The sequence below is a fragment of the Argopecten irradians genome, chromosome 4 (assembly GCF_041381155.1).
Source record: "Argopecten irradians isolate NY chromosome 4, Ai_NY, whole genome shotgun sequence".
NCBI lineage: Eukaryota > Metazoa > Mollusca > Bivalvia > Pectinida > Pectinidae > Argopecten > Argopecten irradians.
Genome location: NC_091137.1, coordinates 7,529,276 through 7,557,026, shown reverse-complemented (window position 1 = coordinate 7,557,026; position 27,751 = coordinate 7,529,276). Strand labels below are relative to the sequence as shown.

General features: G+C 31.9%; 1 protein-coding gene across 5 annotated transcripts in view; it reads left to right on the top strand.

Moving 5' to 3' along the window:
* Positions 1–18,721: 18,721 nt before the first annotated feature.
* The window catches only part of LOC138320483 (transient receptor potential cation channel subfamily M member 2-like), a 108,700-nt gene continuing 99,670 nt past the window's right edge, over positions 18,722–27,751 (top strand). For 2 of the 5 annotated variants that reach the window (XM_069263461.1, XM_069263463.1), the window contains exons 1-3: positions 18,722–18,963; positions 19,690–19,780; positions 27,000–27,149. In XM_069263461.1, the coding sequence (XP_069119562.1) occupies positions 27,002–27,149 (148 nt within the window). In that variant the 5' untranslated portion in view covers positions 18,722–18,963; positions 19,690–19,780; positions 27,000–27,001. The remainder of the gene's footprint in view (positions 18,964–19,689; positions 19,781–26,999; positions 27,150–27,751) is intronic. The other 3 variants (XR_011208194.1, XM_069263460.1, XM_069263462.1) reach the window with 2 other exon arrangements.

Below are 27,751 nucleotides of genomic sequence, written 5' to 3'. Positions count from 1 at the left end.
AGTAGAAAGAGAATCTTACTAAATACCCTTGGCTAGCGAAGTTAACTATAATCATAAATTTAAGTTCAACGACCAAGTCATTGAAGAGGTTGATAGTTTTAGATATCTGGAGGTAACTTTTAATATAATGGTAATTTTTAAATGCAAACAGATGCTATGTGAGCAAGCACAAACGACATTTTTTTTCAATCTATCGCAAGATACAAAATCAACATCTACGAATTGACTTACAATTGAAACTGTTTGATTAATTAGTAACCCCTTTACTGTTATATAGATCTGAAATATGGGGCTACGAGAACATGAAAACCATTGAACAAATTCATCTTAAATTTTGTAAACGGATTTTAGGTTTAAGATCTACCACTCCTAATTTTATGATTTATGGAGAACTGGGTCGATACCCTCTTAAAATAATTGTTAAGTTAAGGATGCTACTTTATAACTCAATTTTACTGAATGAATCAAAACTTATTAGTCATATTTACCAGTTGATGTTTAAGCTCCATTTTAATAATATGTGTGACTTCAAATGGATTTAATTTATTTAAAAAATTATATTTTGAGGAAATAGGATAAAGTCCAGTTTTTCCAGAACCAGACCACAATTAACAAATTCTATATAAAAAAACACAATAAAGAAAATACTTAAATACTTGTCGACCAATTTTCGCAACGATGGAAATCGGAAATCGAAAATACTACGAGGGGGTAGTTCTACGGTAGATTTAAGAATGAGTTAAAACTAGAGTCTTATTTATTACTTATTTATTCGATTAAGATGTTCAAATATCAAACTCCCGATAGAAACCGGAAGGTAGTACAATGTCCAAAGGCAAGATATAATTTGTACATTTTGTAATAACTTTGTAGGGGACGAATTTCATTATTTGTTTAAATGTATGGATACAAGAATGGTTGAAATGCGACATAAGTATGTCCCATCTTATTAGAGTAAACATCCTCGTGTTGTACATTTTCATGTATCTGAGGAAACCAAATACTTTTGAAACTGTTGAACCTAGTAACTTTTGTATGGTATTCGTTAAGCTGAAATAAATTAGAAATACTACTACTGGCATACTGATATGTAATGACAAATTGATCATTTTATCATTAATCATTTCAGTTCTGAATGTCAGACACAACCAAAACAAGTACATGTACTTTGGCATTCTAATGAATCGTTCCATACAGCTATCTTCAATGTCTTTATCATGATAACCGATTACACAATCGGGCTGTAATGAATACAACAATGCTTCACCTGAATAAACTCGTGATGTTACTGGGTTTTTTTTTACTTATATATCTAAATATCGGCAAGTCGGCCAATTATAAAAACAATAATTTGTGAAATGCCTGTCTTGTTTTGACGCGAAATAAAAGTATATTATACTTGTAACAAAATAACTATAATCATTAAAACTATTATCAATTTTCACCAAGAATATAAAGAGGAAGACAAGATGGCGGTCACTGTGGTCAGTCGACAGTGAACCAGCTCCGATAATTGTTTGGTCATATACTTGGAATACATGGACAAAATACGGATTAATGTTACCTGGACGTGTGTAAGGTCATGGTTATAATGATGTGACAATATTTGCACCATTGGATTTTGGAAATTCGGAGAAACCTATGTTTTATTTCCGTTTTATGGATTCAACCAAGAGTGCGTGAGTACAGTTCACCCGCGGGTTTGTACCGACATTGTGACACGGACTATATATACTACTGTGCGTACCTATACATGCATGTATGTGCATGTGGATTGCACACGCTGTGATCGAGCCCTGTTTTAAATATCGTTATTTATTTAAAAGACAATTGTGGAACTCAAAAATGAGTGATAAAAAAAAAATCAGGTAAACTTTCGCAATCTCGTCTCTCCGACGGTGGTGATGCTTTTTCTGTGAAATCGCTACAAATGGAACTACGACAGATGAGAGAAGAGATGAGAGAAGAGATGCAATCATTTCACAAACTGGCTAAGACAGATGACATTAAGGAAATCGTCGACAGAGCTTTGGAAAACATGAAAGCAGAGATACTGACTAAAACGCGAAATATGGTTGAGAAGAAGTACAAGGAGGTAGACGAGAAAATCGACGGATTCCTAATGGAAACTGACCTATTGAAGGGGCAGCTGAAACAGAAGGACGACGAAATTGAAAAACTGCGCAAGGCCATGAAAGTAACACAATGCGATACAAACTACAATCAACAATACAGTAGAAAGTGTAATATCAGAGTGGTGGGAGTTAAGGAGGCAGCTGACGAGATGGCAGATATGTTAAGGGACAAATTCATACATTTGTGTAAAGAAGCAAGTTCGGATGCGAGAGACAAAGTGAATCTAAACAGGAGAGACATTGTTGCGATTCATAGACTTCCATCTAGGGCAAAACCCCGCCCTCTTATCGTTAAATTTTTCAATAATGAAGCCAAAAGTTCTGTTATGCGAAAGAAAAAAAGTTATAAAGGAAATACACGGAATCCGAATGTAGGACGATATCACTAAGGACAATCTGGATCTGATCCACAGACTTAACAGTCATCGTGAAATAGAATACGCATGGTATTACAACTGTGCTATATATAGAAAAAGCACTTCCACAGAGATGAAAGTGCGATTTAACCTGTACGACGACATCAACCAAGTTCTACGACAGCAAATTGACAATGTAAAGAAATAGAGGCTGATATCGCGATAGACTGTGTATGTAAGTAGAAATTCCTGATATACTTTCATTCTAAAAACCGAAGCTGTCTTAATTTTTTTTATGTATATATGATATGTTATGTATATATATATATATATATATATAAAATTTAATACACTTAAAAATGTAAACATATATATTAAGATTCAATAGAGTACCATATGTCCCACACTACAAATACCTTTTGCACAGTTGATTGAATCAGTCACGGTACCATCTATTTTATGACATACATTGTACGGTGTAGTTATATATAATAAATAAATTCATCGTCCCAGTTAACAGATAAGGTAAAGGGAGAAAACTCCAGCATGACTAAAATTCGCCATCGGACTAAACTTTACACTCGGGTATGAGTTATATGTTTTTGGAATGCTCTTGAAGTTGAACAAATATTGTTTGACTTTATTTAATACCATAAGCTAAAGGGAATCCCTCCTTTTGTTTCTTGTATTTCAATTTTAGTACACATGCGATTCCAAGGTAGTCATTCGAGAACGTCCGGAATTTTCCGGAATAGCAATCGCGACACCTCGGAATAAATTCCGGCAATCTTCGGAAACATTTCCGAGGATTGCCGAGGGATCGAGATCCGGTTGAAGGAAAAAGGTTCTACATCCGCATGAAACGATGGTGATGGCAAATAAGTGAATAACTCGGATCATGGTAAACTTACATTTGATATGCTGGCTTGGTAAATTTTCAAATCTTTGTATATTGCTAAACTGAAATCGAGCCAGGACAGTTGAGCCGATAACCGGCCGCGGGTCGACGGAGAAATCTATTATTTACCAGTCTATTGTTTACACCTTCTTTAGGCTGTACGTCACAGTAGTTGTAAGTTAGGTTAATACAATGCATGTATAATATCTAGCATAACATTCACTAAATCGACTCGCAAAAGGTATTCAGTATGTGGTCAGTGTATTTATTTCTACACATATAACACATAACTCATGGGCTAGATTAGTCCAAAAATATGTATTTTTGTAGTATAATAAGTTAATAGGCCTAAGTATTTTATATAAAATATGTATTTTTGCACCCATGATTGTCAGTGTCAGATATTGATTATTTTTCTTTAAGATTACTTATACATGTATACTTACTTATAGAAAAGAATTAAAACACAAATCTGACAGGTACATTTATTGAGGCCTAATATTTTTATATTCTATGAAAAAATGATAATATTACAGACCAACCTTGAAATGCTGATATAGATTCACCAAGATTTGTATTAACTGGTAGTGGTATACCCACAATGATCACTATTTTTTTCATTGCTTGTCTTATGAAATCATTCATTGTTTATTTTGTCTTGTTTTGTTCTATATATATATGTTATTTCAACATGTTTGTGTTAACACCTTTTTTCAACAGGAAACTTATTATCATAATTAACAATCTTTTATTATATCACATACTAGTTTGCCCAATAATATGTGCGTCCAGCCCTTATATATATAATAATGGCTAATTTCGAGATCATGTCGTTAAACGTTAGGGGGTTATACTCATGCAAATATAAACGAATTGATGTTTTTAATTTGATTAAGGAGAAACATAAATCAATTATTTTTTTACAAGAAACTCACAGCTGCAAAGAAATTGAAACTTTATGGGAGGATGAGTGGGGTAGGAAATGCATTTTTAGTCATGGCAATACTTCGAGTGCAGGCGTTGCAGTTTTTTTTGGGGGAAAATATAGATATAGATATCCACGACAAAGATATTGACCCCAATGGTAGATACATCATTTTAGATATCTCAATAAATGGAACTAGACTTACTCTAACAAATTTGTATGGACCAAATAATGATATGCCATGTTTTTACAATATGATATTCCGACTAACAAGGCAATATTCAAATACTAAAATGATTATGGGAGGAGATTGGAATGTGGTAAATTATATGGATATGGATACATACAACATCATACAGGATAGTCATAAACATAGTAGAGAAAATATGGAAGATTTAAATATGTGTGATGTTTGGCGAATACAAAATCCAGACAAAAGAATCTTTACTTGGCGCAGAAAAAACCCAGTAAAACAAAGTCGCCTAGACTACTTTTTAATCTCACATGATATCTATGATATTGTTACAGACTCTGATATTTCACCAGGCTATAGAACGGATCATAGTTGTATATTTTTGACTTGCAGAAAAGAAAATAACACAAGGGGAAGGGGATACTGGAAATTTAACTGTAATCTTCTAAGAGACAAAGAATGGGTTGATCTTGCAAACCAATGCATTAAAGATACAATAAATGAATTTAAAATAGGTGATTGTGAAATATTAGATCAAATAGAATTAAGTGTGAATGATCAGAGGATGTTTGAAATAATTAAAATGAAAATTAGAAGTCTTACAATAGATTATTCCATTAAATCAGCAAGGGAAAAGAAAAAGAAGGAAAAAAATATTTCAGATAGAATTCAGAAATTGGAAAATTCTATAAATCATCATCCTTCTTCCAAACTATATGAAGATTTAGAAAGAGAAAATAATGCATTATCAGAATTGAGAAAAGATAAAATTGAAGGTATAATTATGAGATCGAAAGTTGCATGGCATGAGAAAGGAGAAAAGGGATCTGATTTTTTTTTTGCAATCTTGAAAACAAAATTACACAAATAAAACCATAAAGGAATTGATAAATCCAAGTGGAGAAACTATACCAGAAATATTAGAAGAGGAGAAATATTTTTTTGAACAACTTTACTCCACTAGAAACGTTGGCAATAATGAATCTCCTCTATTTGAGCACGGAAAAAAATACACGAATCCGATAAAGAAAGCTGTGAAGGTCAAATTAAGATTGATGAATGTAGTAAAGCTCTAAAAAATATGAAAAATGGAAGAAGTCCAGGATCGGATGGTTTCAGTAGTGAGTTTTATAAAAAAAAAATTGGAAGGATTTGAAATTGTTTGTGTGTAGAGCTATAAATTATGCATATAATACTGGAACTTTATCAGATTTTCAAAATCAAGGGGTTATAACTTGTATACCTAAAGAGTCAAAAGATAGAAGATTAATAAAAAAACTGGAGACCCATTACTTTATTAAACACAGATTATAAAATAGCTTCGACAGCAATAGCTAATCGCATTAAAAATGTTTTACCATCAATAACAAGTAATACACAGAAGGGTTTTATGAAAGGCAGGTGAACATATCAAATTAATATATGATGTTATGCATGAATTAGAAGAAAGAAATATGTTTGGTCTTTTGCTTTTTGCAGACTTTGAGAAAGCATTTGATTCAATTGAATGGAGTTTTATTCAAAGATCCTTAAAATCCTTCAATTTTGGTGAGTCTTTAATGAAATGGATACATATTCTATATCATAATGCAAAAAGCAGAATAGTCAATTATGGACATTTTTCATCCTTTTTTGAAGTACAACGCGGCTGTCGACGGGGGATCCCCTATCACCGTACTTGTTTCTGATCGGTATGGAAATTCTGTCTATACAATTAAAACAAAATATTAATACCAAAGGTGTTAAAATAAATGAGCAAGAACATCTAATTGGTCAATATGCAGATGATGCCTTTTTATTCCTAGATGGTTCTCCTAGATCATTATCCAGTACAATAACAGAGTTTAATAACTTTTATCTAGCCTCAGGTCTAAATCTAAATATACATAAATGTCAACTCATATGGATAGGAAATAAAAGACATTCTAATGAGATCCTCTGTCCTGAGCATCAGTTTAATTGGTCTTCTGAAAATTTTAAAGTGTTAGGGGTCCAGTTTTCACTCAATCTGTCAGATATCATTGAAATTAACTATAAAGAAAAGCTTTCCAAAATCAAAAGACTTCTTGGAATGTGGTCTACAAGAAACCTTACTCTGTTGGGGAAAATCACCATAATCAAAACATTTGCACTACCTCTTATAACCCATCTTCTCTATACTCTGCCGAATCCGGATAGAAAATGGTTAAATGAAATCAACGCAGTGTTCTATAGATTCATATGGGGATATAAAAAAATATTTAAAAATTAAGTGGATTAAAAGAATTTATAATGAAGATGGGGATTGGCAATCTCTAGCCAAGAGAACTTTTAACAAGTTTGGAGGTGAAAGGATGTGGAACTTAGGGAAAGAGAAACTTGAAGAAATAGCAAAGAATATTACAAATAAGTTTTGGAAAGATGTTACACTAGCATGGGCAGAATACAAAGGTAATGATTTATCCCCTATTCTTGAAACTGATCTTCTTAATTATGTTCCTGTGCCACTCTTTAGACAATTTATTTTATATGAAAGAGAAGGGATTACAACAGTGAAAGACATTTTAAATAACAACTTAGAATTCCTATCTTTTAATGATATTAAAATAAAATGTAGTCAGCTAAATTTTTTGTAGTATTTCTCATTAGTGGGTAAGATACCTAAAGATAAATTAGATAAGGTGAGAAGAGAAAATGCAACAGGTAACAATGTAATTATAAACTTATTTCAGAATATTTTGAAATTAACAGATTTGAAATATGTATATAAATCTCTTCTGAGAAGTTATAAACACTTCCCTTTTGAAAAGCAACACAAATGGATTGGAAAACTTCATATAGACCCAAATGAGGAATTAGACTGGAGGAAAATTTATACACTTAGTTTTAAGATGACTATGGATACAAGAATTCAAAATCTACAATATAAAATTCTCCATAGAATTCTAACTACAAATACTTTTTTACACCAAATTAATGTAATTGATGATGATTTATGTACCTTCTGTAAGAACTCTCCAGAGACTATTGAACACTTACTGTTTTATTGTGGCAAAGTAGACAAAATATGGAAAGAATTCAAAAGTTGGTTAAATAATATAAGCCAAAACAACATTCATATTGGTGAAGATTTGGGAATAAGAGATATACTATTTATTTGTGAAAACGGACCACCTGTTATTAATCATTTGATATTAATAATCAAATACCATATTTATAACTGTCGCTTCAGGAAGTCCCAACCAAATTTTGAGAGCTGTAAGAAACAGTTTTGTAAAATAAAACAAATTGAAAAAATAGTGGCTACTGAAAATAACACTGTTAATGAATTTACCCAAAAATGGTTCCCCTTAACTATTTAACTACTTTATTATTATTTTTTTTTCTTTTTAAATAAAAATTTCTGAAAAACAAACATTTGGTTTTTTTTGATATTATGGGCAACTAGATATTTTTCTTGTGCTAAAAAAAAGGTGTTGTTTATGTTTGTGTTATTTTGTTGTCTCCTATACATGTGACATATGTGGAACTATCTATGTACCAATTATGATTACAACAAAATTAGCTCTTCAAGAAGGTCAATATCTCATACTACCCTAGCCAACAAATATTAAAAAATATCTTTAAGACAATGTGCTTATGATATATATGAACCTTCTTATGTATGAAATCTTATAAGGATTAATTCATTGGCTTTTATTAAAATTACACATATACAATGCATGTATGTATATATGGTATGTGTGAATATATGTATATGAGTTAATTTAATTTCCCAAGATTGCACATGCAGAATTGTTTTACTTAATTTTTATTAACCAGTTTCAACTGACCCTTGTGGAAACACAGTGGACTTTTATGGGTCATGTTGCTGCTGAAGATAAATAATGTGTTACTGCTATTGTGAAAAATTTATACATGTATGTGTTAAGTCTGTATTAGGGTACAACAGTGCGAACAAGTATATGTATAAATACATGTAATATATGTGTGCTGGTATAGGAAAATGGAGAAATGGAACAATTGTTTTAGTTGCACACATGTCGAGTGCTATGGATATATATGTAGTGTTTGTTTTTGTTTGTTTGCTTTTTGTTTGTTTTTCGTAATGTCTAAAGTTATGTAGTTCATAATGTAAGTGTGCCATACATATATGTATTTTTGAGGTTCCCAATTGATGATTGATACTGTACCTAGCGTCTCTTGTACACATACATGTAAGCTGTTATATCAATTGATCCTATCTACAAATGTTACAGACTTGTCTGATTCTTTTTCAGTGCTCAGTTCTATGTCACTAAAATTTTAAAAATTGTGATATCAAAATCAAGGAATATGTGACATAGCATATATATAAATGATTACATGTATGAATAAAAGAGAAACCCTCTCACTTATTTTAAATTTGTAGATATATATTTGTGCTCAACTTTATGCCACAAGAATTTAAAAAAATATGATGTCATAATTAACAAATAGATGACATAACATAAATAATATATATGATTACATGTATGAATACAAGAGAAACCCTTTCACTTAATTTAAAGTTATATATCTACTGTATATTTGTATTTGTATGAATGAGTTTGGAGAATGAATGGAGCAAATCAAATGTGATGAATAAAAGCGATCGAGTAAAAGGAGTGAAAGAGACCTCCTGTGAGAGGCTATATGTTGTAAGAGGGATGAACCCAGGGTCCCAACCCTGGCATCCCTCTAATTTGCTGGGGAATAAAATCGATTTTGAAACCTTAAAAAAATATATATATATATATATAAAGTAACTATATCTGAGCCCTTGTCTTCTTTAATAATTACACTGCCCTGGCCCAATGCACTTTTTTATAAATAAAATTAAAATATAAAATAATACCAATGTATTAATAATATTATACCAAAATAATATTGTCAATATTGAAGAACTGAATATTAGCGAGGACCGTTTAAACAAATGTTGCAAAAACAATCAAAAAATAGAAACTAAACTAAAGTACTTTGAATTATTTACATGGTTCTTGTAATTTGACATTTGCTTTGTTCATTTTGGGTTACAAGTGTCTGTCCCTAAAGCTCCGATGTTAACGAGTTCAGGGAAGAAAAGGGCTTCCAAGAATCACGAGTTTATTCAGGTGAAGCATTGTTGTATTCATTACAGCCCGATTGTATAATCGGTTATCATGATAAAGACATTGAAGATAGCTGTATTGAACAATGGTTAACAAGAGGTAACATTGATTCATTAGAATGCCAAAGTACATGTACTTGTTTTGGCCGTGTCTGATATTCAGAACTGAAATGATTAATGATAAAATGATCAATTTGTCATTACATATCAGTATGCCAGTAGTAGTATTTCTAATTTATTTTAGCTGAACGAATTCCATGCAAAATTTTCTAGGTTCAACAGTTTCAACAGTTTATTTGGTTTCCTCAGATACATGAAAATGTACAACACGCGGTATTAAATCACAATTCTAAATTAAACAAAAACAAAAAAGTGAGAAAGAAAAGATGCATGTGCTTACAACAGCTTCTTAAGTTTACTCAGAAGGATGCATATTCTATTTAGTAATGTCTTATGACAAACTGATAACAAACCTTTTATCTTGTCTATCGATGGATTTTTACTCTTATACGATGGGGCATACTTATGGCGCATTTATACCATTCTTGTATCCATACATTTAAACAAATAATGAAATTCGTCCCCTACAAAGTTATTACAAAATGTACAAATTATATCTTGCCTTTGGACATTGTACTACCTTCCAGTTTCTATCGGGAGTTTGATATTTGAACATCTTAATCGACAAAGTAATTAATAAGACTCTAGTTTTAACTCATTCTGAAATCTACAGTAGAATTACCCCCTCGTAGTATTTTCGATTTTTCCGAATTCCGTCGTTGCGAAAATTGGTCGACAAGTATTTTCTTTATTGTGATTTTATAGAGAATTTGTTAATTATGGTCTGGTTCTGGAAAAACCGGACTTTGTCCTATTTCCTCAAAATATATTTTTTTAATAAATTAAATCTATTTGAAGTCACGCATATTATTAAAATTGAGCTTAAAACATCAACTGGTAAATATGACTAATAAGTTTTGATTCATTCAATAAAAGTTAATTATAAAAGTTTAGTATCCTCAACTTAACAATTTTTAAGAGGGTATCGACCCAGTTCTCCATAAATCATAAAATTAGGAGTGGTAGATCTTAAACCTAAAATCCGTTTACAAAATTTAAGATGAATTTGCTCAATGGTTTTCATGTTCTCGTAGCCCCATATTTCAGATCCATATAACAGTAATGGGGTTACTAATCCATCAAACAGTTTCAATTTAAGTCAATTCGTAGATGTTGATTTTGTATCTTGCGATAGATTGAAAAAATGGACCTTTGTGCTTGCTCACATAGCTTCTGTTTGCATTTGAAAAATCACCATTATATTAAAAGTTACCTCCAGATATCTAAAACTATCAACCTCTTCAATGACTTGGTCGTTGAACTTAAATTCATGATTAATGTTAGTTTTGCGTTAAGAAAATACTAAAAAATTTGTTTTCTTCATATTTACCTCGAGCTTCCATATTTTACAGTATTTTTGAAAAACTCCAATGGCTTTTTGTAAACTTTCGAAAGTATCCGACATAAAAATGGTGTCATCAACATACAGAAGTACAAATAGTTCAACTAAAACATTAAGTTCTGACTGAAATTTTGCTTGTAAATTGGCTAAAGGGAGTACATCATTATTAGTCCGGTGGCTTAAGCTCCATTTTTAGCCGAATCGTGCACTCTGTGATACAAGTATAAAATTTGTTACACCATTACTATGACCTTTCATTCAATCTTTAATTCCTCTTATAGAGACACAAATAATAAATTAAAAAGAAATACAAAAAATAACAAAAAGAATTTTTTTTTTTTTTCATCTATAAAAGTTCATGAATTTTAAATAGAAGAAGGGAGAGCCAGGCGTACATCAACGTGTTCACGTCGCCAACCGTTAATCCATTCTTTCTTATTGTCTGTCACTAGTAGAGGATAAATATACATGTGAAGCTGCTCTTACGTAGTGTGTAGCCATTTTGTGAAATGGTTCTTTTATGTCTTTTAGATGATCATTGCGTTGTCCGAATAGAATCCGCACAAAGCCTTCATCTGACTGACTGTCTAGTAGTATAAAACATTCAATACTGCATATGTCGATCACATCAGTCAAGAATGTGTCTCTTACAGAATGAGTGACACGGCACTGTGTCAAATAATGTCTGATGATGTCCATTCGTCCTTTTCCACATTTTGAACACAATTCATGGTTATTTTGAGGTTGGTATGTCAACATCTTTGAAACAAAGCGCGCACATGAAGGATCTGATTGGGTTTTCGGAGTAGTCCTGAGTTCGTGGGCGAATATCTGAATGTGGACATGTTTAAAACGACTGAAATCGCTCTCCTTGTCCATCCGATCGAGCCATAACTTCGTTTCGAGGTTCCTAGTAGCAGAGTTTACAAAACGTTTCTAGGATATCTTTGATGGAAATTCTGTCTTCGTTGAAATATATTTCTCTTATAAATATACTAGATTATATTTATTTAGGAGTTCGCAGATGTCGGGTATAAATCCTCGTTGTTCCGGAACTTCATTATTAATGTGAGTATAAAGGCGAGTCAGGAAAATCTTTTTAGCAAGAAAATTGCTCGGTAATTTAATCAGTCGAAGTAAAAACATATACTGGTATCACAATAACAATGAAGGTATCACCAAACATATACCGGTATCACAATAACCATGAAGGTAATTACAAACATATACCGGTATCACAATAACCATGAAGGTAATTACAAACATATACCGGTATCACAATAACCATGAAGACCGGTATCACAATAACCATGAAGGTAATTACAATCATATACCGGTATCACAATAACCATGAAAGTAATTACAAACATATACCGGTATCACAATAACCATGAAAGTAATTACAAACATATACCGGTATCACAATAACCATGAAAGTAATTACAAACATATACCGGTATCACAATAACCATGAAAGTAATTACAAACATATACCGGTATCACAATAATCATGAAGATAATTACAAACATATACCGGTATCACAATAATCATGAAGATAATTACAAACATATACCGGTATCACAATAACCATGAAAGTAATTACAAACATATACCGGTATCACAATAACCATGAAAGTAATTACAAACATATACCGGTATCACAATAACCATGAAAGTAATTACAAACATATACCGGTATCACAATAATCATGAAGATAATTACAAGCATATACCGGTATCACAATAATCTCGAAGATAATTACAAACATATACCGGTATCAGTATTCACGAAGATAATTACAAACAAATGCCGGTATCACAATAATCTCGAAGATAATTACAAACATATACCGGTATCACAATAATCTCGAAGATAATTACAAGTTACATATACCGGTATCACAATAATCTCGAAGATAATTACAAACATATACCGGTATCACAATAATCTCGAAGATAATTACAAACATATACCGGTATCACAATAATCTCGAAGATAATTACAAACATATACCGGTATCACAATAATCTCGAAGATAATTACAAACATATACCGGTATCACAATAATCTCGAAGATAATTACAAACATATACCGGTATCACAATAATCTCGAAGATAATTACAAACATATACCGGTATCAGTATTCACGAAGATAATTACAAACAAATGCCGGTATCAGTAATAACCTTGAAGATATTACTAACATGTACCGGTATCACAATAACTAGGAATATAATTACAAACATATACCGGTATCAGTTATAACAACGATGATAATTACAAACATATGGTATCTGAAATAACCTCGAAGATAATTACAAACATGTACCCGTATCAGTAATACTCTTAAAGATAATTACAAAAATATACCCATATCAGTAATACTCTTAAAGATAATTACAAACATATACCGGTATCACAATAACTACGAAGATAATTACAAACATATACCGGTATCAGTAATACCCACAAAGATAATTACAAATATCTCCCGGTATCTAGATTCTAGCAGATCTATCATGGTGCACTAACGCGCACCACTGGATATGCTAGAACACCCAATATATGTAAACCACCAATGCATGTCAAAAATATGTCAATGAATTCTGAATAGTTTCTACAGATAAAGCACATGTTTAAGATGTATATGTATATGGTAAAGGAGGCTGATAATATATATCAGGTTACAAGTTTTAACGGGTGCTGTTGAACTCATAGTGTTTACAATGGTTTTCTAAAGTTTTGAGTCTAGATAAATTTGGAAGCAGAGCAGCTCAAAAGGAAATATCGACAACATGGTAAATAGGGATATTGACATATTTTACTAGGCCTTTTAGGGCTCTGACTGACAAATAAGACAAAGAAGACCTGTTACAGTCAAATTAGCAATAAACTGACAAAATAATAAACAGAACTTACATGTATTTATTGTAGTTTGAATGATAGATAACTGCACAATAACAGAAAAATAAACAAGATAATTTGATATTTAGTGCTTGACCTATTTAGAAACTCAACCTTGAAATAACAAAACATGTTCTTCATTATACTTTTAGTAATATAGAAAAGATTACAATTACTCGGCACTTTTATTTTACGGATTACATTGTGAGAATCCAATAGTCCTTAAGGATCTGCTCTGGTGGAAAGTAAAATGTAATGACTAACTTTTTACTGTAGATTTTTATCATTGGGAATCCATACCAGAGGTAATAATGGAATAAAATAATATGGTGGTGTACTTGATTTTGAGTTGTTATGGATTAACGATAGCTATTTGACGTAAATTGTAATTTCACCAGAATTTCATTGTTTTGAGCTTATACAAGACAAACTAAAGCGAAATTTTGCAAATTAGTTGTCAGATAAGTATGAATGTTCGCAAAATTTACCAAAACCTATGTTTTCTTTAATAAAATGATAATATATCACAGTCAACCCATTATTTTTACTCATAAAAACTGTATGATTATGTTACCCCTACCATCTAAATTTTGAAGATTATTTACAATTTTTGACGTATTCAGCGCACCACAGAAACAGTTTTAATGACTAACATTTTCTAAAAGTTTGTAGTTCAAAACTGCTCTGGTGAGGTTTCAGTCTTCTGTGATTTTCAAAAACTGTTTCAATTTGCAGCACGATGCCATATAGAAAATATATCAAAACATTAGACTTCTAGCGCTTGAAAAACATTTCTACGCAAATTTTTATAAATGACCAATACGCCGATTCCGGGATACAAGGAACTCTTCTGGGTAGGAGGTAGAAAACGTTGATTTGGTCATGTGACCGCGAAAAATTTAGGGCACATTTTTCCGTCATGGCGGTGACACTTATAGGCAGAGAATACCAATGTCCTGGAAAAGGTCATAGTCGGTAATACTTGCTCGATAACGGAACTAAGATAAACTGTTATGTTTTGTGTTTCTTTTTTGTTATTGATTTTTGGGAAAATGCACCAAGGTAAGTTATGAAATATTTGTGAGTGAGACGTCAGATACCGCTGATTTCCAACTGCTAGGCGACAGCTCCATTTGATGCCGTAATTTACATGTCATTTCCGTATAAAGTGTCTAAATTCAATTTTCGTGCATATTTAGATTAAATTTAATACAATATGTTCTGATAATTAATGTTAAATGTTCTATCATAATATGTAATTTTCCATCCGTGTTCAATCATTACATATGCCGCCATTTTGTTTCAAATGTGCCATAAATTAAGTCACGTGGTAATGAAAGTCACATGACTAAACTGACTGAATGTTGTATCCCGGAATCGGCGTATTTGGCGGCCATTTTTAAAAGGGGCATTTCTCACACTTTGTAGAGAGATGAAATATCGGACTTTTTTACTTCAATATGTTTTTATAACTCGCCGGTTATGTATTTTTTGCTGATATATGTTTTTCGTTTCAAACATCACTGAAATGAAAATGATCAGCATTTAAGTGTGGAATTATAACCTATTGGTTTTTTTTCACATTTCAGTGAAGATGAAATGACTTGAATTTTTATCAAGAAATGCTGAAAATAACCAATTTTTTAACAGAGCAAACAGTAAAGCACACTGACCCCCTATAATTATGATGACTTTAGTAAAAAAAACTTTTTTATTTTGAACTACAAACTTTTAGAAAATGTTAGTCATTAAAACTGTTTCTGTGGAGCGTTGAATCCGTCAAAATTTGTAAATAAGAGGTATTTTCGTCTTCAAAATTTAGATGGTAGGGGTAACATAATCATACAGTTTTTATAAGTAAAAATAATGGGTTGACTGTGATATATTATCATTCTATTAAAGAAAACATAGGTTTTGGTAAATTTTGCGAACATTCATATTTATCTGACAACTAATTTGCAAAATTTCGCTTTAGTTTGTCGTGTATAAGCTCAAAACAATGAAATTCTGGTGAAATTACAATTTACGTCAAATAGCTATCGTTGATTCATAACAGCTCAAAATCAAGTACATCACCATATTATTTTATTCCATTATTACCTCTATGGATTCCCAATGATAAAAATCTACAGTAAAAAGTTATTTTTGTTTTTATGTTAGTTTTGTAAACTTTGCTATTAGGAACCTCGAAACGAAGTTATGGCTCGATCGGATGGACAAGGAGAGCGATTTCAGTCGTTCTAACATGTCCACAATCAGATATTCGCCCACGAACTCTGGACTACTCCGAAAATCCAATCAGATCTTTCGTGTGCGCGCTTTGTTTCAAAAATGTTGACATACCAACCTCAAAATAACCATAAAATGTGTTCAAAATGTGGAAAAGGACGAACGGACATCATCAGACATTATTTGACACAGTGCCGTGTCACTCATTCTGTAAGAGACACATTCCTGACTGATGTCCTCGACATATGTGGTATTGAATGCTTTATACTACTAGACAGTCAGTCAGATGAAGGCTTTGTGTGGATTCTATTCGGGCAACGCAATGATCATCTAAAAGACATAAAAGAACCGTTTCACAAAATGGCTACACACTACGTAAGAGCAGCTTCACATGTATATTTATCCTCTACTAGTGACGGACAATAAGAAAGAATGGATTAACGCTTGGCGACGTGAACGCGTTGATGTACGCCTGGCTCTCCCTTCTTCTATTTGAAATTCATGAACTTTTATAGATGAAAAAAAAATCATTTTTTTCTTTTTGTTATTTTTTGTATTTCTTTTTAATTTATTATTTGTATCTCTATAAGAGGAATTAAAGATTGAATGAAAGGTCATAGTAATGGTGTACCAAATTTTATACTTGTATCACAGAGTGCACGATTCGGCTAAAAATGGAGCTTAAGCCACCGGACTAATAATGATGTACTCCCTTTAGCCAATTTACAAGCAAAATTTCAGTCAGAACTTAATGTTTTAGTTGAACTATTTGTACTTCTGTATGTTGATGACACCATTCTTATGTCGGATACTTCCGAAAGTTTACAAAAAGCCCTTGGAGTTTTTCAAAAATACTGTAAAACATGGAAGCTCGAGGTAAATATGAAGAAAACAAAAATTTTAGTATTTTCTTAACGCAAAACTAACATTAATCATGAATTTCATCGAAGTTCAACGACCAAGTCATTGAAGAGGTTGATAGTTTTAGATATCTGGAAGTAACTTTTAATATAATGGTAATTTTTTTAATGCAAACAGAAGCTATGTGAGCAAGCAAAAAAGTCCATTTTTTCTAATCTATCGCAAGATACAAACCAACATCTACGAATTGACTTAAATTGAAACTGTTTGATTAATTAGTAACCCCATTACTGTTATATGGATCTGAAATATGGGGCTACGAGAACATGAAAACCATTGAGCAAATTTATCTTAAATTTTGTAAACGGATTTTAGGTTTAAGATCTATATAGCTACCACTCCTAATTTTATGATTTATGGAGAACTGGGTCGATACCCTCTTAAAAATTGTTAAGTTAAGGATACTAAACTTTTATAATTAACTTTTATTGAATGAATCAAAACTTATTAGTCATATTTACCAGTTGATGTTTAAGCTCAATTTTAATAATATGTGTGACTTCAAATAGATTTAATTTATTAAAAAAATATTTTGAGGCAATAGGACAAAGTCCTGTTTTTCCAGAACCAGACCACAATTAATAAATTCTCTATAAAAACACAATAAAGAAAATACTTGTCGACCAATTTTCGCAACGATGGAATTCGGAAATCGAAAATACTACGAGGGGGTAATTCTACTGTAGATTTCAGAATGAGTTAAAACTAGAGTCTTATTTATTACTTTGTCGATTAAGATGTTTAAATATCAAACTCCCGATAGAAACTGGAAGGTAGTACAATGTCCAAAGGAAAGATATAATTTATATATTTTATAATGACTTTGTAGGGGATGAATTTCATTGTTTGTTTAAATGTATGGATACAAGAATGGTATAAATGCGACATAAGTATGTCCCATCGTATAAGAGTAAAAATCCATCGATAGACAAGATGAAAGGTTTGTTATCAGTTTGTCATAAGTAATTACTAAATGGAATATGCATCCTTCTGAGTAAACTTAAGAAGCTGTTGTAAGCACATGCATCTTTTCTTTCTCACTTTTTTGTTTTTGTTTAATTTAGAATTGTAATTTAATACCTCGTGTTGTACATTTTCATGTATCTGAGGAAACCAAATAAACTGTTGAAACTGTTGAACCTAGAAAATTTTGCATGGAATTCGTTCAGCTAAAATAAATTAGAAATACTACTACTGGCATACTGATATGTAATGACAAATTGATCATTTTAGCATTAATCATTTCAGTTCTGAATGGCAGACACGACCAAAACAAGTACATGTACTTTAGCATTCTGGTGAATCAATGTGGCCTTTGCTTAACCATTGTTCAATAAAGCTATCTTCAATGTCTTTATCATGATAACCGATTATACAATCGGGCTGTAATGAATACAACAATGTTTCACCTGAATAAACTCGTGATTCTTAGAAGCCCTTCCTTCCCTGAACCCGTTAACATCGGAGCTTTAGGGACAGACACTTGTAAGCCAAAATGAACAAAGCAAATATCAAATTACAAGAACCATCTAAAGTGCTTTAGTTTAGTTTCTATTTTTTGTTTGTTTTTGCAACATTTGTTTAAACGTACCTCGCTACTATTCAGTTCTTCAATATTGACAATATAATTTTGGTATAACAGCACTAATCACTAGTATGCGTTTAAACATGCATATATGTATTGACAGATCACGTGTGTGAATGTCAGTTCACCTTGGTTAAAAGTAATGAATTACAACAGACCGCCACATAGACACCAATTGTATTGGGTGGACAAACGTCTAGGATCTCTATTGAAGCCAACGGAGTACATTTACTGAGGCACACAGAGTAAGTATCGATATTTTTAGAACTTGTTATATGGATGGCTGTATTCAGTTATTGTCACCGGTTTTCAATTGAGCACTTGTCGACCACTTGTTATTTGTCAGAGCTGTTTTTTTATTGAATGTCTTCAAGAAAAAGTATTCTCAAATTTTTTAAAATCATCAATGATAAGTCAAACAACTTTGCTGTCATGTTGTACAGAGTACGCGGGTGCTTATTGTATTACGTATTATGAAAGTGCACTTGGATCTTCAGCGACATATGTACAAATACTATAATCAGATACAATTTACCACATTTTGTTGAAACGTAAAGTAATATTGAAGAAAAAAAATATCATATTTGGGATTGTATTTACATATATAATACGACAGAAATTATTGATAAATATTAATTGATCAAAAGATAGTAAAAACATACCCTTATTTAAATATGTATGCTTCAATGTAAACACTGTCGACTATTAAAGTGTCTAGCGACCAGGTAAAACCAGGATTTCTGTAATACAGTAGACATTAATATTGCATTCCGGGAACGCAAACCGAAAGCACGTTTACTGAAACAAGTATGGGCAGGCTTTTAATCTAAACTCTATGGTTCAGAACAACCTTCACAGCCAATAGAGGCTTTTGTTGACCTTGAATTTTCTACTCTTTGATGATAACATATATGATATGTTTGCACACATCGTGTTAACATATGTTTTACGTGTATATAATCTCTTTGTAGCTAAATTCATTGGATGTGCTCATAAAGTATTCATCAACGTTAAAATGACTCCCCTTGGATAAGTGTGGAATTTGGTGATTGCTGAAATAAGGTAACCATGTGATCATGTTTAAGATACTTTTTATATAAACTTATATATAAAGTGTTTTTTGTGTCTCTAGTTCACATATGAAATTCATGTACATAGGTCTGAAAAATCTGTTTGGTCCATTCTGGCATAAGTTTATATATATTATAATGCAGTAAATATACATCTTGTCCTCTTGAGGGTGTAGCAGTATTCATGACTAAACAGCCATTCAGGAAAGCTTCCCGGTTGGAAGCTTTTAAACGTAAACAATATACATTATTGGATTATAGATTTGGTTACAATGTATATTTACCTGTCATAGTAGGTACATGGTATGAATTGTTAACGTCAAATTAAGGATCTGCTAAAGTGAGGCTTCAGTCTCGTTGAAATCGCGTTTCAACGCAAATCATTTTTCTGTGATTTTAAAAAACTGTTTCAATTTGTAGCACGATGCCGTATAGAAAATATATAAAAACATGAGACTTCTAGCTCTTGAAAAAAAAATTCTACGCGAATTTTTATAAATGACCAATTTGGCGGCCATTTTGAAAAGGTGCATTTCTTACACTTTGTAGAGAGGTGAAATTTCAGCCTTTTTTTTACTTCAATATGTTTATATAACTCGCCGGTTATGTATATTTTTAGCTATATCAAGTTAATTTTTGCTGATATATGTTTTTCGTTTCAAATATCACTGAGATGAAAATGATCAGCATTTTATTTCTCACATTTCAGTGAAGATGAAATGATTTAAATATTTATCAAGAAATGCTGAAAATAACCAATTTTTTAACAGAGCAAACACTAAAGCACACTGACTCCCTATATTTATGAAGGCTTTAGAAAAAAACAACCTTTTTTATTTTGAACTTCAAACTTTTAGAAAATGTTAGTTATTAGAACTGTTTCTGTGGAGCGTTGACTCGGTCAAAAATTGTAAAAAAGAGGTATTTTCGTCTTCAAAATTTAGATGGTAGGGTAACATAATTATACAGCTGTTATGAGTAAAAATAATGGGTTGACTGTTCAGTTCAGTTCCGTTCAGTTCTTTATTACTTTAAACCAATTGGTTTATCAGTACAGGGCATATATATATACAGTGCAGACAGGAAAAACAATACAATATATACAGATACAACACACTCGCAGCGTACACGTTTTTAGTGTAGAGAGACATCTCACATTACGATATATTTACATTCGTCACATTTATTTTCAAACTTTCATATTATATTTTCATCCATTATTAACATATACCATTAATATGTTATTGTCACACAACACGTTTTAACACTCTCGTATAACATTTATACATTACTTACAGAAAAACTTTTTTTATTATTATTATTATTATTGTTCTCATATCATATCTCTATTTTACTCACAATACATTCATTTATACTTCTATGTTGCATTTGAAAGTTACTCGAATTATATCCAATAATGATCTTACATTACATCTACACGTTACTCATCTTACATTCATTAACCAGCGCACATTACATTGATACGTTACATTGTATTAACTATATATTATAATACATTAGACGTTACTAGCACATTATATTAATATTCTTTCATGTACTCTTATTCTTACGTTACATTACGTATACATGATCTTGTTCGCATAATACTACATTTACGTTACTCAAATTACATTATTCGTATTTTCACATATAAATGTAACATTACATTCTATATTATTAACACATTAATTTGATCATTCAAAAAAAACCTTCATATTTAATACAACCACGGCATTGATAGTACATTAGTATTAATACGATATGCCATTATTTCAAGCTAAACTTTCTCTCTTTTTGCTGCTCAATCTGATAAAATTCTCCAGTAAAGAACAGCATATTTTGCCATATAACAGTTGAATACATTTGCTAACACATTACATCCCGAAAATATCCCGCATGTGCCAGTTATGTTCACTATGACGTCATCAACATGCAGTTTCCCGCCATTTTTCACAAAAATCCTTTCTTTAAAAAATGAATGTGGCACAAAAATCCTTTCTTTAAAAAATGAATGTGGCCGCCTTCGTGGAGCAGAAAGAAATTTTCACGCGTTGTGTATCGTGTATTTACGCATATCATGCAAAATATAAAGTTGCTCCAAGGTGGCGGCCAAATCAATTTCAAGCCTTTTCTAACCTAAAGATGAAGAATTTCTAGCAAAATTTGGCGAGAAGGGGAAAATCATCAATTTGATGACGTCATAAGTGGAGCACATCGTGTACGTGGTTATAAAAAGTTATGTTTTGATGAATGGCAAGTATGAGAGTATTTATTGATGTGAAATTGATGTGGATCAGAGTTAATATCTTTCGGCCTGAAAAATTAAGGCCAAATACTGGTCCTATCACATCTACTCCTTTAAACATACTATGGTTTTGAAAATAATATCTCTTGATACACTTACTTCCAATATCTTTAAAACTTTCGCATTAAATAATAAAATGATATTCATCCTCGATATCCCCGCTAATGCATGATGTACAAATTCGACGACTTCTATCTGTATTGTTATAAAGACCTCTCTCGATATTTAACTTATGTGACGACATACGAAAGTTTTGATATTTCTTTTAAATTTTGAGTCCCTATAGATTTATATATAGACTGTGAGATGTTATCATTTTATTAAAGAAAACATTGGTTTTGGTAATTTTTGCGAACATTCATACTTATCCGACAACTAATTTGCAAAATTTTGCTTTAGTTTGTCGTGTGTAAGCTCAAAACAGTGAAATTCTGGTGAAATTACAATTTACGTCAAATAGCTATCGTTGATTCATAACAGCTCAAAATCAAGTACACCACCATATTATTTTATTCCATTTTTACCTCTGGTATGGTTATTACTGATACCGGTATATGTTTGTAATTATCTTCGAGATTATTGTGATACCGGTACATGTTTGTACTTAACTTCGAGATTATTGTGATACCGGTATATATAACTATGTAATTATCTTCGAGATTATTGTGATACCGGTACATGTTTGTAATTATCTTCGAGATTATTGTTGAGATTGGTTATTACGGATACCGATGTATATTTGTAATTATTTTCACGGTTATTACTGATACCGGTATATGTTTGTGACTATCTTCACGGTTATTACTGATACCGGTAAATATTTGTATTATCTTCGTGGTTATTACTGATACCGGTACATGTTTGTAATTATCTTCGAGATTATTGTGATACCGGTACATGCTTGTAATTATCTTCCTGGTTATTACTGATACCGGTACATGTTTGTAATTATCTTCGAGATTATTGTGATACCGGTACATGTTTGTAATTATCTTCGAGATTATTGTGATACCGGTATATGTAACTATGTAATTATCTTCGAGATTATTGTGATACCGTTACATGTTTGTAATTATCTTCGAGATTATTGTGATACCGGTACATGCTTGTAATTATCTTCCTGGTTATTACTGATACCGGTACATGTTTGTAATTATCTTCGAGATTATTGTAATACCGGTATATGTTTGCAATTATCTTCGAGATTATTGTGATACCGTTGCATGTTTGTAATTATCTTGGTGGTTATTACTGATACCGGTGTATGTTTGTAATTATTTTCGGGATTATTGTGATACCGGTATATGTTTGTAATTATCTTCGAGATTATTGTGATACCGGTATATGTTTGTAATTATCTTCGCGATTATTGTGATACCGGTATATTTTTGTAATTATCTTCGCGATTATTGTGATACCGGTATATGTTTGTAATTATCTTCGAGATTATTGTGATACCGGTATATGTTTGTGACTATCTTTACGGTTATTACTGATACCGGTACATGCTTGTAATTGTCTTCGTGGTTATTACTGATACCGGTACATGTTTGTAATTATCTTCGAGATTATTGTGATACCGGTACATGTTTGTAATTATCTTCGAGATTATTGTGATACCGGTATATATTTGTAATTATCTTCGTGGTTATTATCTTCCTGGTTATTGATACCGGTATATATTTGTAATTATCTTCGAGATTATTGTGATACCGGTACATGCTTGTAATTATCATCGTGGTTATTACTGATACCGGTATATGTTTGTAATTATCTTCGAGATTGTTCCTGATACCGTTGCATGTTTGTAATTATCTTCGTGGTTATTACTGATACCGGTATATATTTGTAATTATCTTGGTGGTTATTACTGATACCGGTGTATGTTTGTAATTATTTTCGGGATTATTGTGATACCGGTATATGTTTGTAATTATCTTCGCGATTATTGTGATACCGGTATATGTTTGTAATTATCTTCGCGATTATTGTGATACCGGTACATGTTTGTAATTATCTTCGTAGTTATTACTGATACCGGTATATGTTTGTAATTATCTTCCTGGTTATTACTGATACCGGTATATATTTGTAATTATCTTCGAGATTATTGTGATACCGGTACATGCTTGTAATTATCTTCGTGGTTATTACTGATACCGGTATATGTTTGTAATTATCTTCGAGATTATTGTGATACCGGTATATGTAACTATGTAATTATCTTCGAGATTATTGTGATACCGGTACATGTTTGTAATTATCTTCGAGATTATTGTTGAGATTGGTTATTACGGATACAGGTGTATGTTTGTAATTATTTTCATGGTTATTACTGATACCGGTATATGTTTGTGACTATCTTCACGGTTATTACTGATACCGGTATATGTTTGTAAATATCTTCGAGATTATTGTGATACCGGTATATGATTGTAATTATCTTCGTAGTTATTACTGATACCGGTATATGTTTGTAATTATCTTCGGGATTATTGTGATACCGGTATATGTTTGTAATTATCTTCGAGATTATTGTGATACCGGTATATGTTTGTAATTATCTTCGAGATTATTGTGATACCGGTATATGTTTGTAATTACCTTCATGGTTATTGTGATACCGGTATATGTTTGTAATTACCTTCATGGTTATTGTGATACCGGTATATGTTTGTAATTATCTTCGAGATTATTGTGATACCGGTACATGTTTGTAATTATCTTCGTGGTTATTACTGATACCGGTATATGTTTGTAATTATCTTCGAGATTATTGTGATACCGGTATATGTTTGTAATTATCTTCGTGGTTATTACTGATACCGGTATATATTTGTAATTATCTTCGAGATTATTGTGATACCGGTACATGATTGTAATTATCTTCGTGGTTATTACTGATACCGGTATATGTTTGTAATTATCTTCGAGATTGTTCCTGATACCGTTGCATGTTTGTAATTATCTTCGTTGTTATTACTGATACCGGTATATATTTCTAATTATCTTCGAGATTATTGTGATACCGGTACATGCTTGTAATTATCTTCGTGGTTATTACTGATACCGGTATATGTTTATAATTATCTTCGAGATTATTGTGATACCGGTACATGCTTGTAATTATCTTCCTGGTTATTACTGATACCGGTACATGTTTGTAATTATCTTCGAGATTATTGTGATACCGGTACATGTTTGTAATTATCTTCGTAGATTATTGTGATACCGGTATTTGTTTGTAATTACCTTTATGGTTATTTTGTGATTCCGGTATATGATTGTAATTACCTTCATGGTTATTGTGATACCGGTATTTGTTTGTAATTACCTTCATGGTTATTGTGATACCGGTATATGTTTGTAATTACCTTCATGGTTATTGTGATACCGGTATTTGTTTGTAATTATCTTCATGGTTATTGTGATACCGGTATATGTTTGTAATTACATTCATGGTTATTGTGATACAGGTATATGTTTGTAATTACATTCATGGTTATTGTGATACCGGTATATGTTTGTAATTACCTTTATGGTTATTGTGATACCGGTATATGTTTGTAATTATCTTCGTGATTATTGTGATACCGGTATATGTTTGTAATTATCTTCGTGATTATTGTGATACCGGTATAAGTTTGTAATTATCTTCGAGATTATTGTGATACCGGTACATGTTTGTAATTATCTTCGAGATTATTGTGATACCGGTATATGTTTGTAATTATCTTCGAGATTATTGTGATACCGGTATATGTTTGTAATTACCTTCATGGTTATTGTGATACCGGTATATGTTTGTAATTATCTTCGAGATTATTGTGATACCGGTATATGTTTGTAATTATCTTCGAAATTATTGTGATACCGGTATATGTTTGTAATTATCTTCGAAATTATTGTGATACCGGTATATGTTTGTAATTACCGGTTATTGTGATACCGGTATATTTTGTAATTACATTCATGGTTATTGTGATACCGGTATATGTTTGTAATTACCTTCATGGTTATTGTGATTCCGGTATATGTTTGTAATTACCTCTTGGTTATTGTGATACCGGTATATGTTTGTAATTACCTTCATGGTTATTGTGATACCGGTATATGTTTGTAATTACCTTCATGGTTATTGTGATACCGGTATATGTTTGTAATTACCTTCATGGTTATTGTGATACCGGTACATGTTTGTAATTACCTTCGAGTTATTGTGATACCGGTATATGTTTGTAATTACCTTCATGGTTATTGTGATACCGGTATATGTTTGTAATTATCTTCATGATTATTGTGATACCGGTACATGTTTGTAATTACCTTCATGGTTATTGTGATACCGGTATTTGTTTGTAATTACCTTTATGGTTATTGTGATACCGGTATATGTTTGTAATTACATTCATGGTTATTGTGATACCGGTATATGTTTGTAATTACCTTCATGGTTATTACTGATACCGGTATATGCTTGTAATTACCTTCATGGTTATTGTGATACCGGTACATGTTTGTAATTACCGATACACTGTATATTGTTTTATTAAGTTATTGTTAACCAATATCGACAGTGAGTGTTACACACTGTGTTGGGGATTGTATTAATCCTGCGACAAATGGCGACATCTTTGCTGACATTTCGTTAAACCCAGATTATAGCGTCAGTGTTTACCGCAGGTATTACAAAATAGCACTTTCAAAACACATATAGGAAAACTTAAAACCTAGTCAGGAAAACACAAACACTTTAAAATTAGCTTGTCTTCGTTTTTGTTGTCGCACTTTTCACAACGAAGATAAAAGACAGCATATTTTTTATCAACCGTTTATTATAGTTATGTGGTGTTTTATTTGACAGTTGAAACTGAATTAATGAATCAAAACAATTTATCTACAACAGCCATGGCCAATAACGAAAAAGTACTAAAACCAGTACCAGAACCAACTCTGGCCGTGTTTCTGGTTGGAGACTCCATAAAGTTTATTCCGAAACCGTGGCCAAGGAATAAGCTCAAGGAGGCCCTGATTGACACCCTGAATGCGTTTGGTGGTACGTAATGCTAATCTCCATTAGAAATGGTGGTACGTCATCTTTATCTCCATTAGGTTTGGTGATACGTCATACTTATCTCCATTAGGTTTGGTGGTACGTCAACCTTATCTCCATTTGAATTGGTGGTACGTCGTCCTTATTTCCATTAGGTTTGGTGGTATGTCATCCTTATTCCATTAGGTTTGGTGGTTTGTCATCCTTATCTTCATTAGGTTTGGTGGTGCGTCATCCTTAACTCCATTAGGTTTGATGGTACATCATCCTTATCTCCATTATGTTTGGTGGTACATCAACCTTATCTCCATTTGAATTGGTGGTACGTCGTCCTTATTTCCATTAGGTTTGGTGGTATGTCATCCTTACTCCATTAAGTTTGTTGGTACGTCATCCTTATCTCCATTAGGTTTGGTGGTACGTCCTCCTTATCTCCATTAGGTTTGGTGGTACGTCATCCTTATCTCCATTAGGTTTGGTGGTACGTCAACCTTATCTCCATTTGAATTGGTGGTACGTCGTCCTTATTTCCATTAGGTTTGTTGGTACGTCATCCTTATCTTCATTAGGTTTGGTGGTACGTCATCCTTATCTCCATTAGGTTT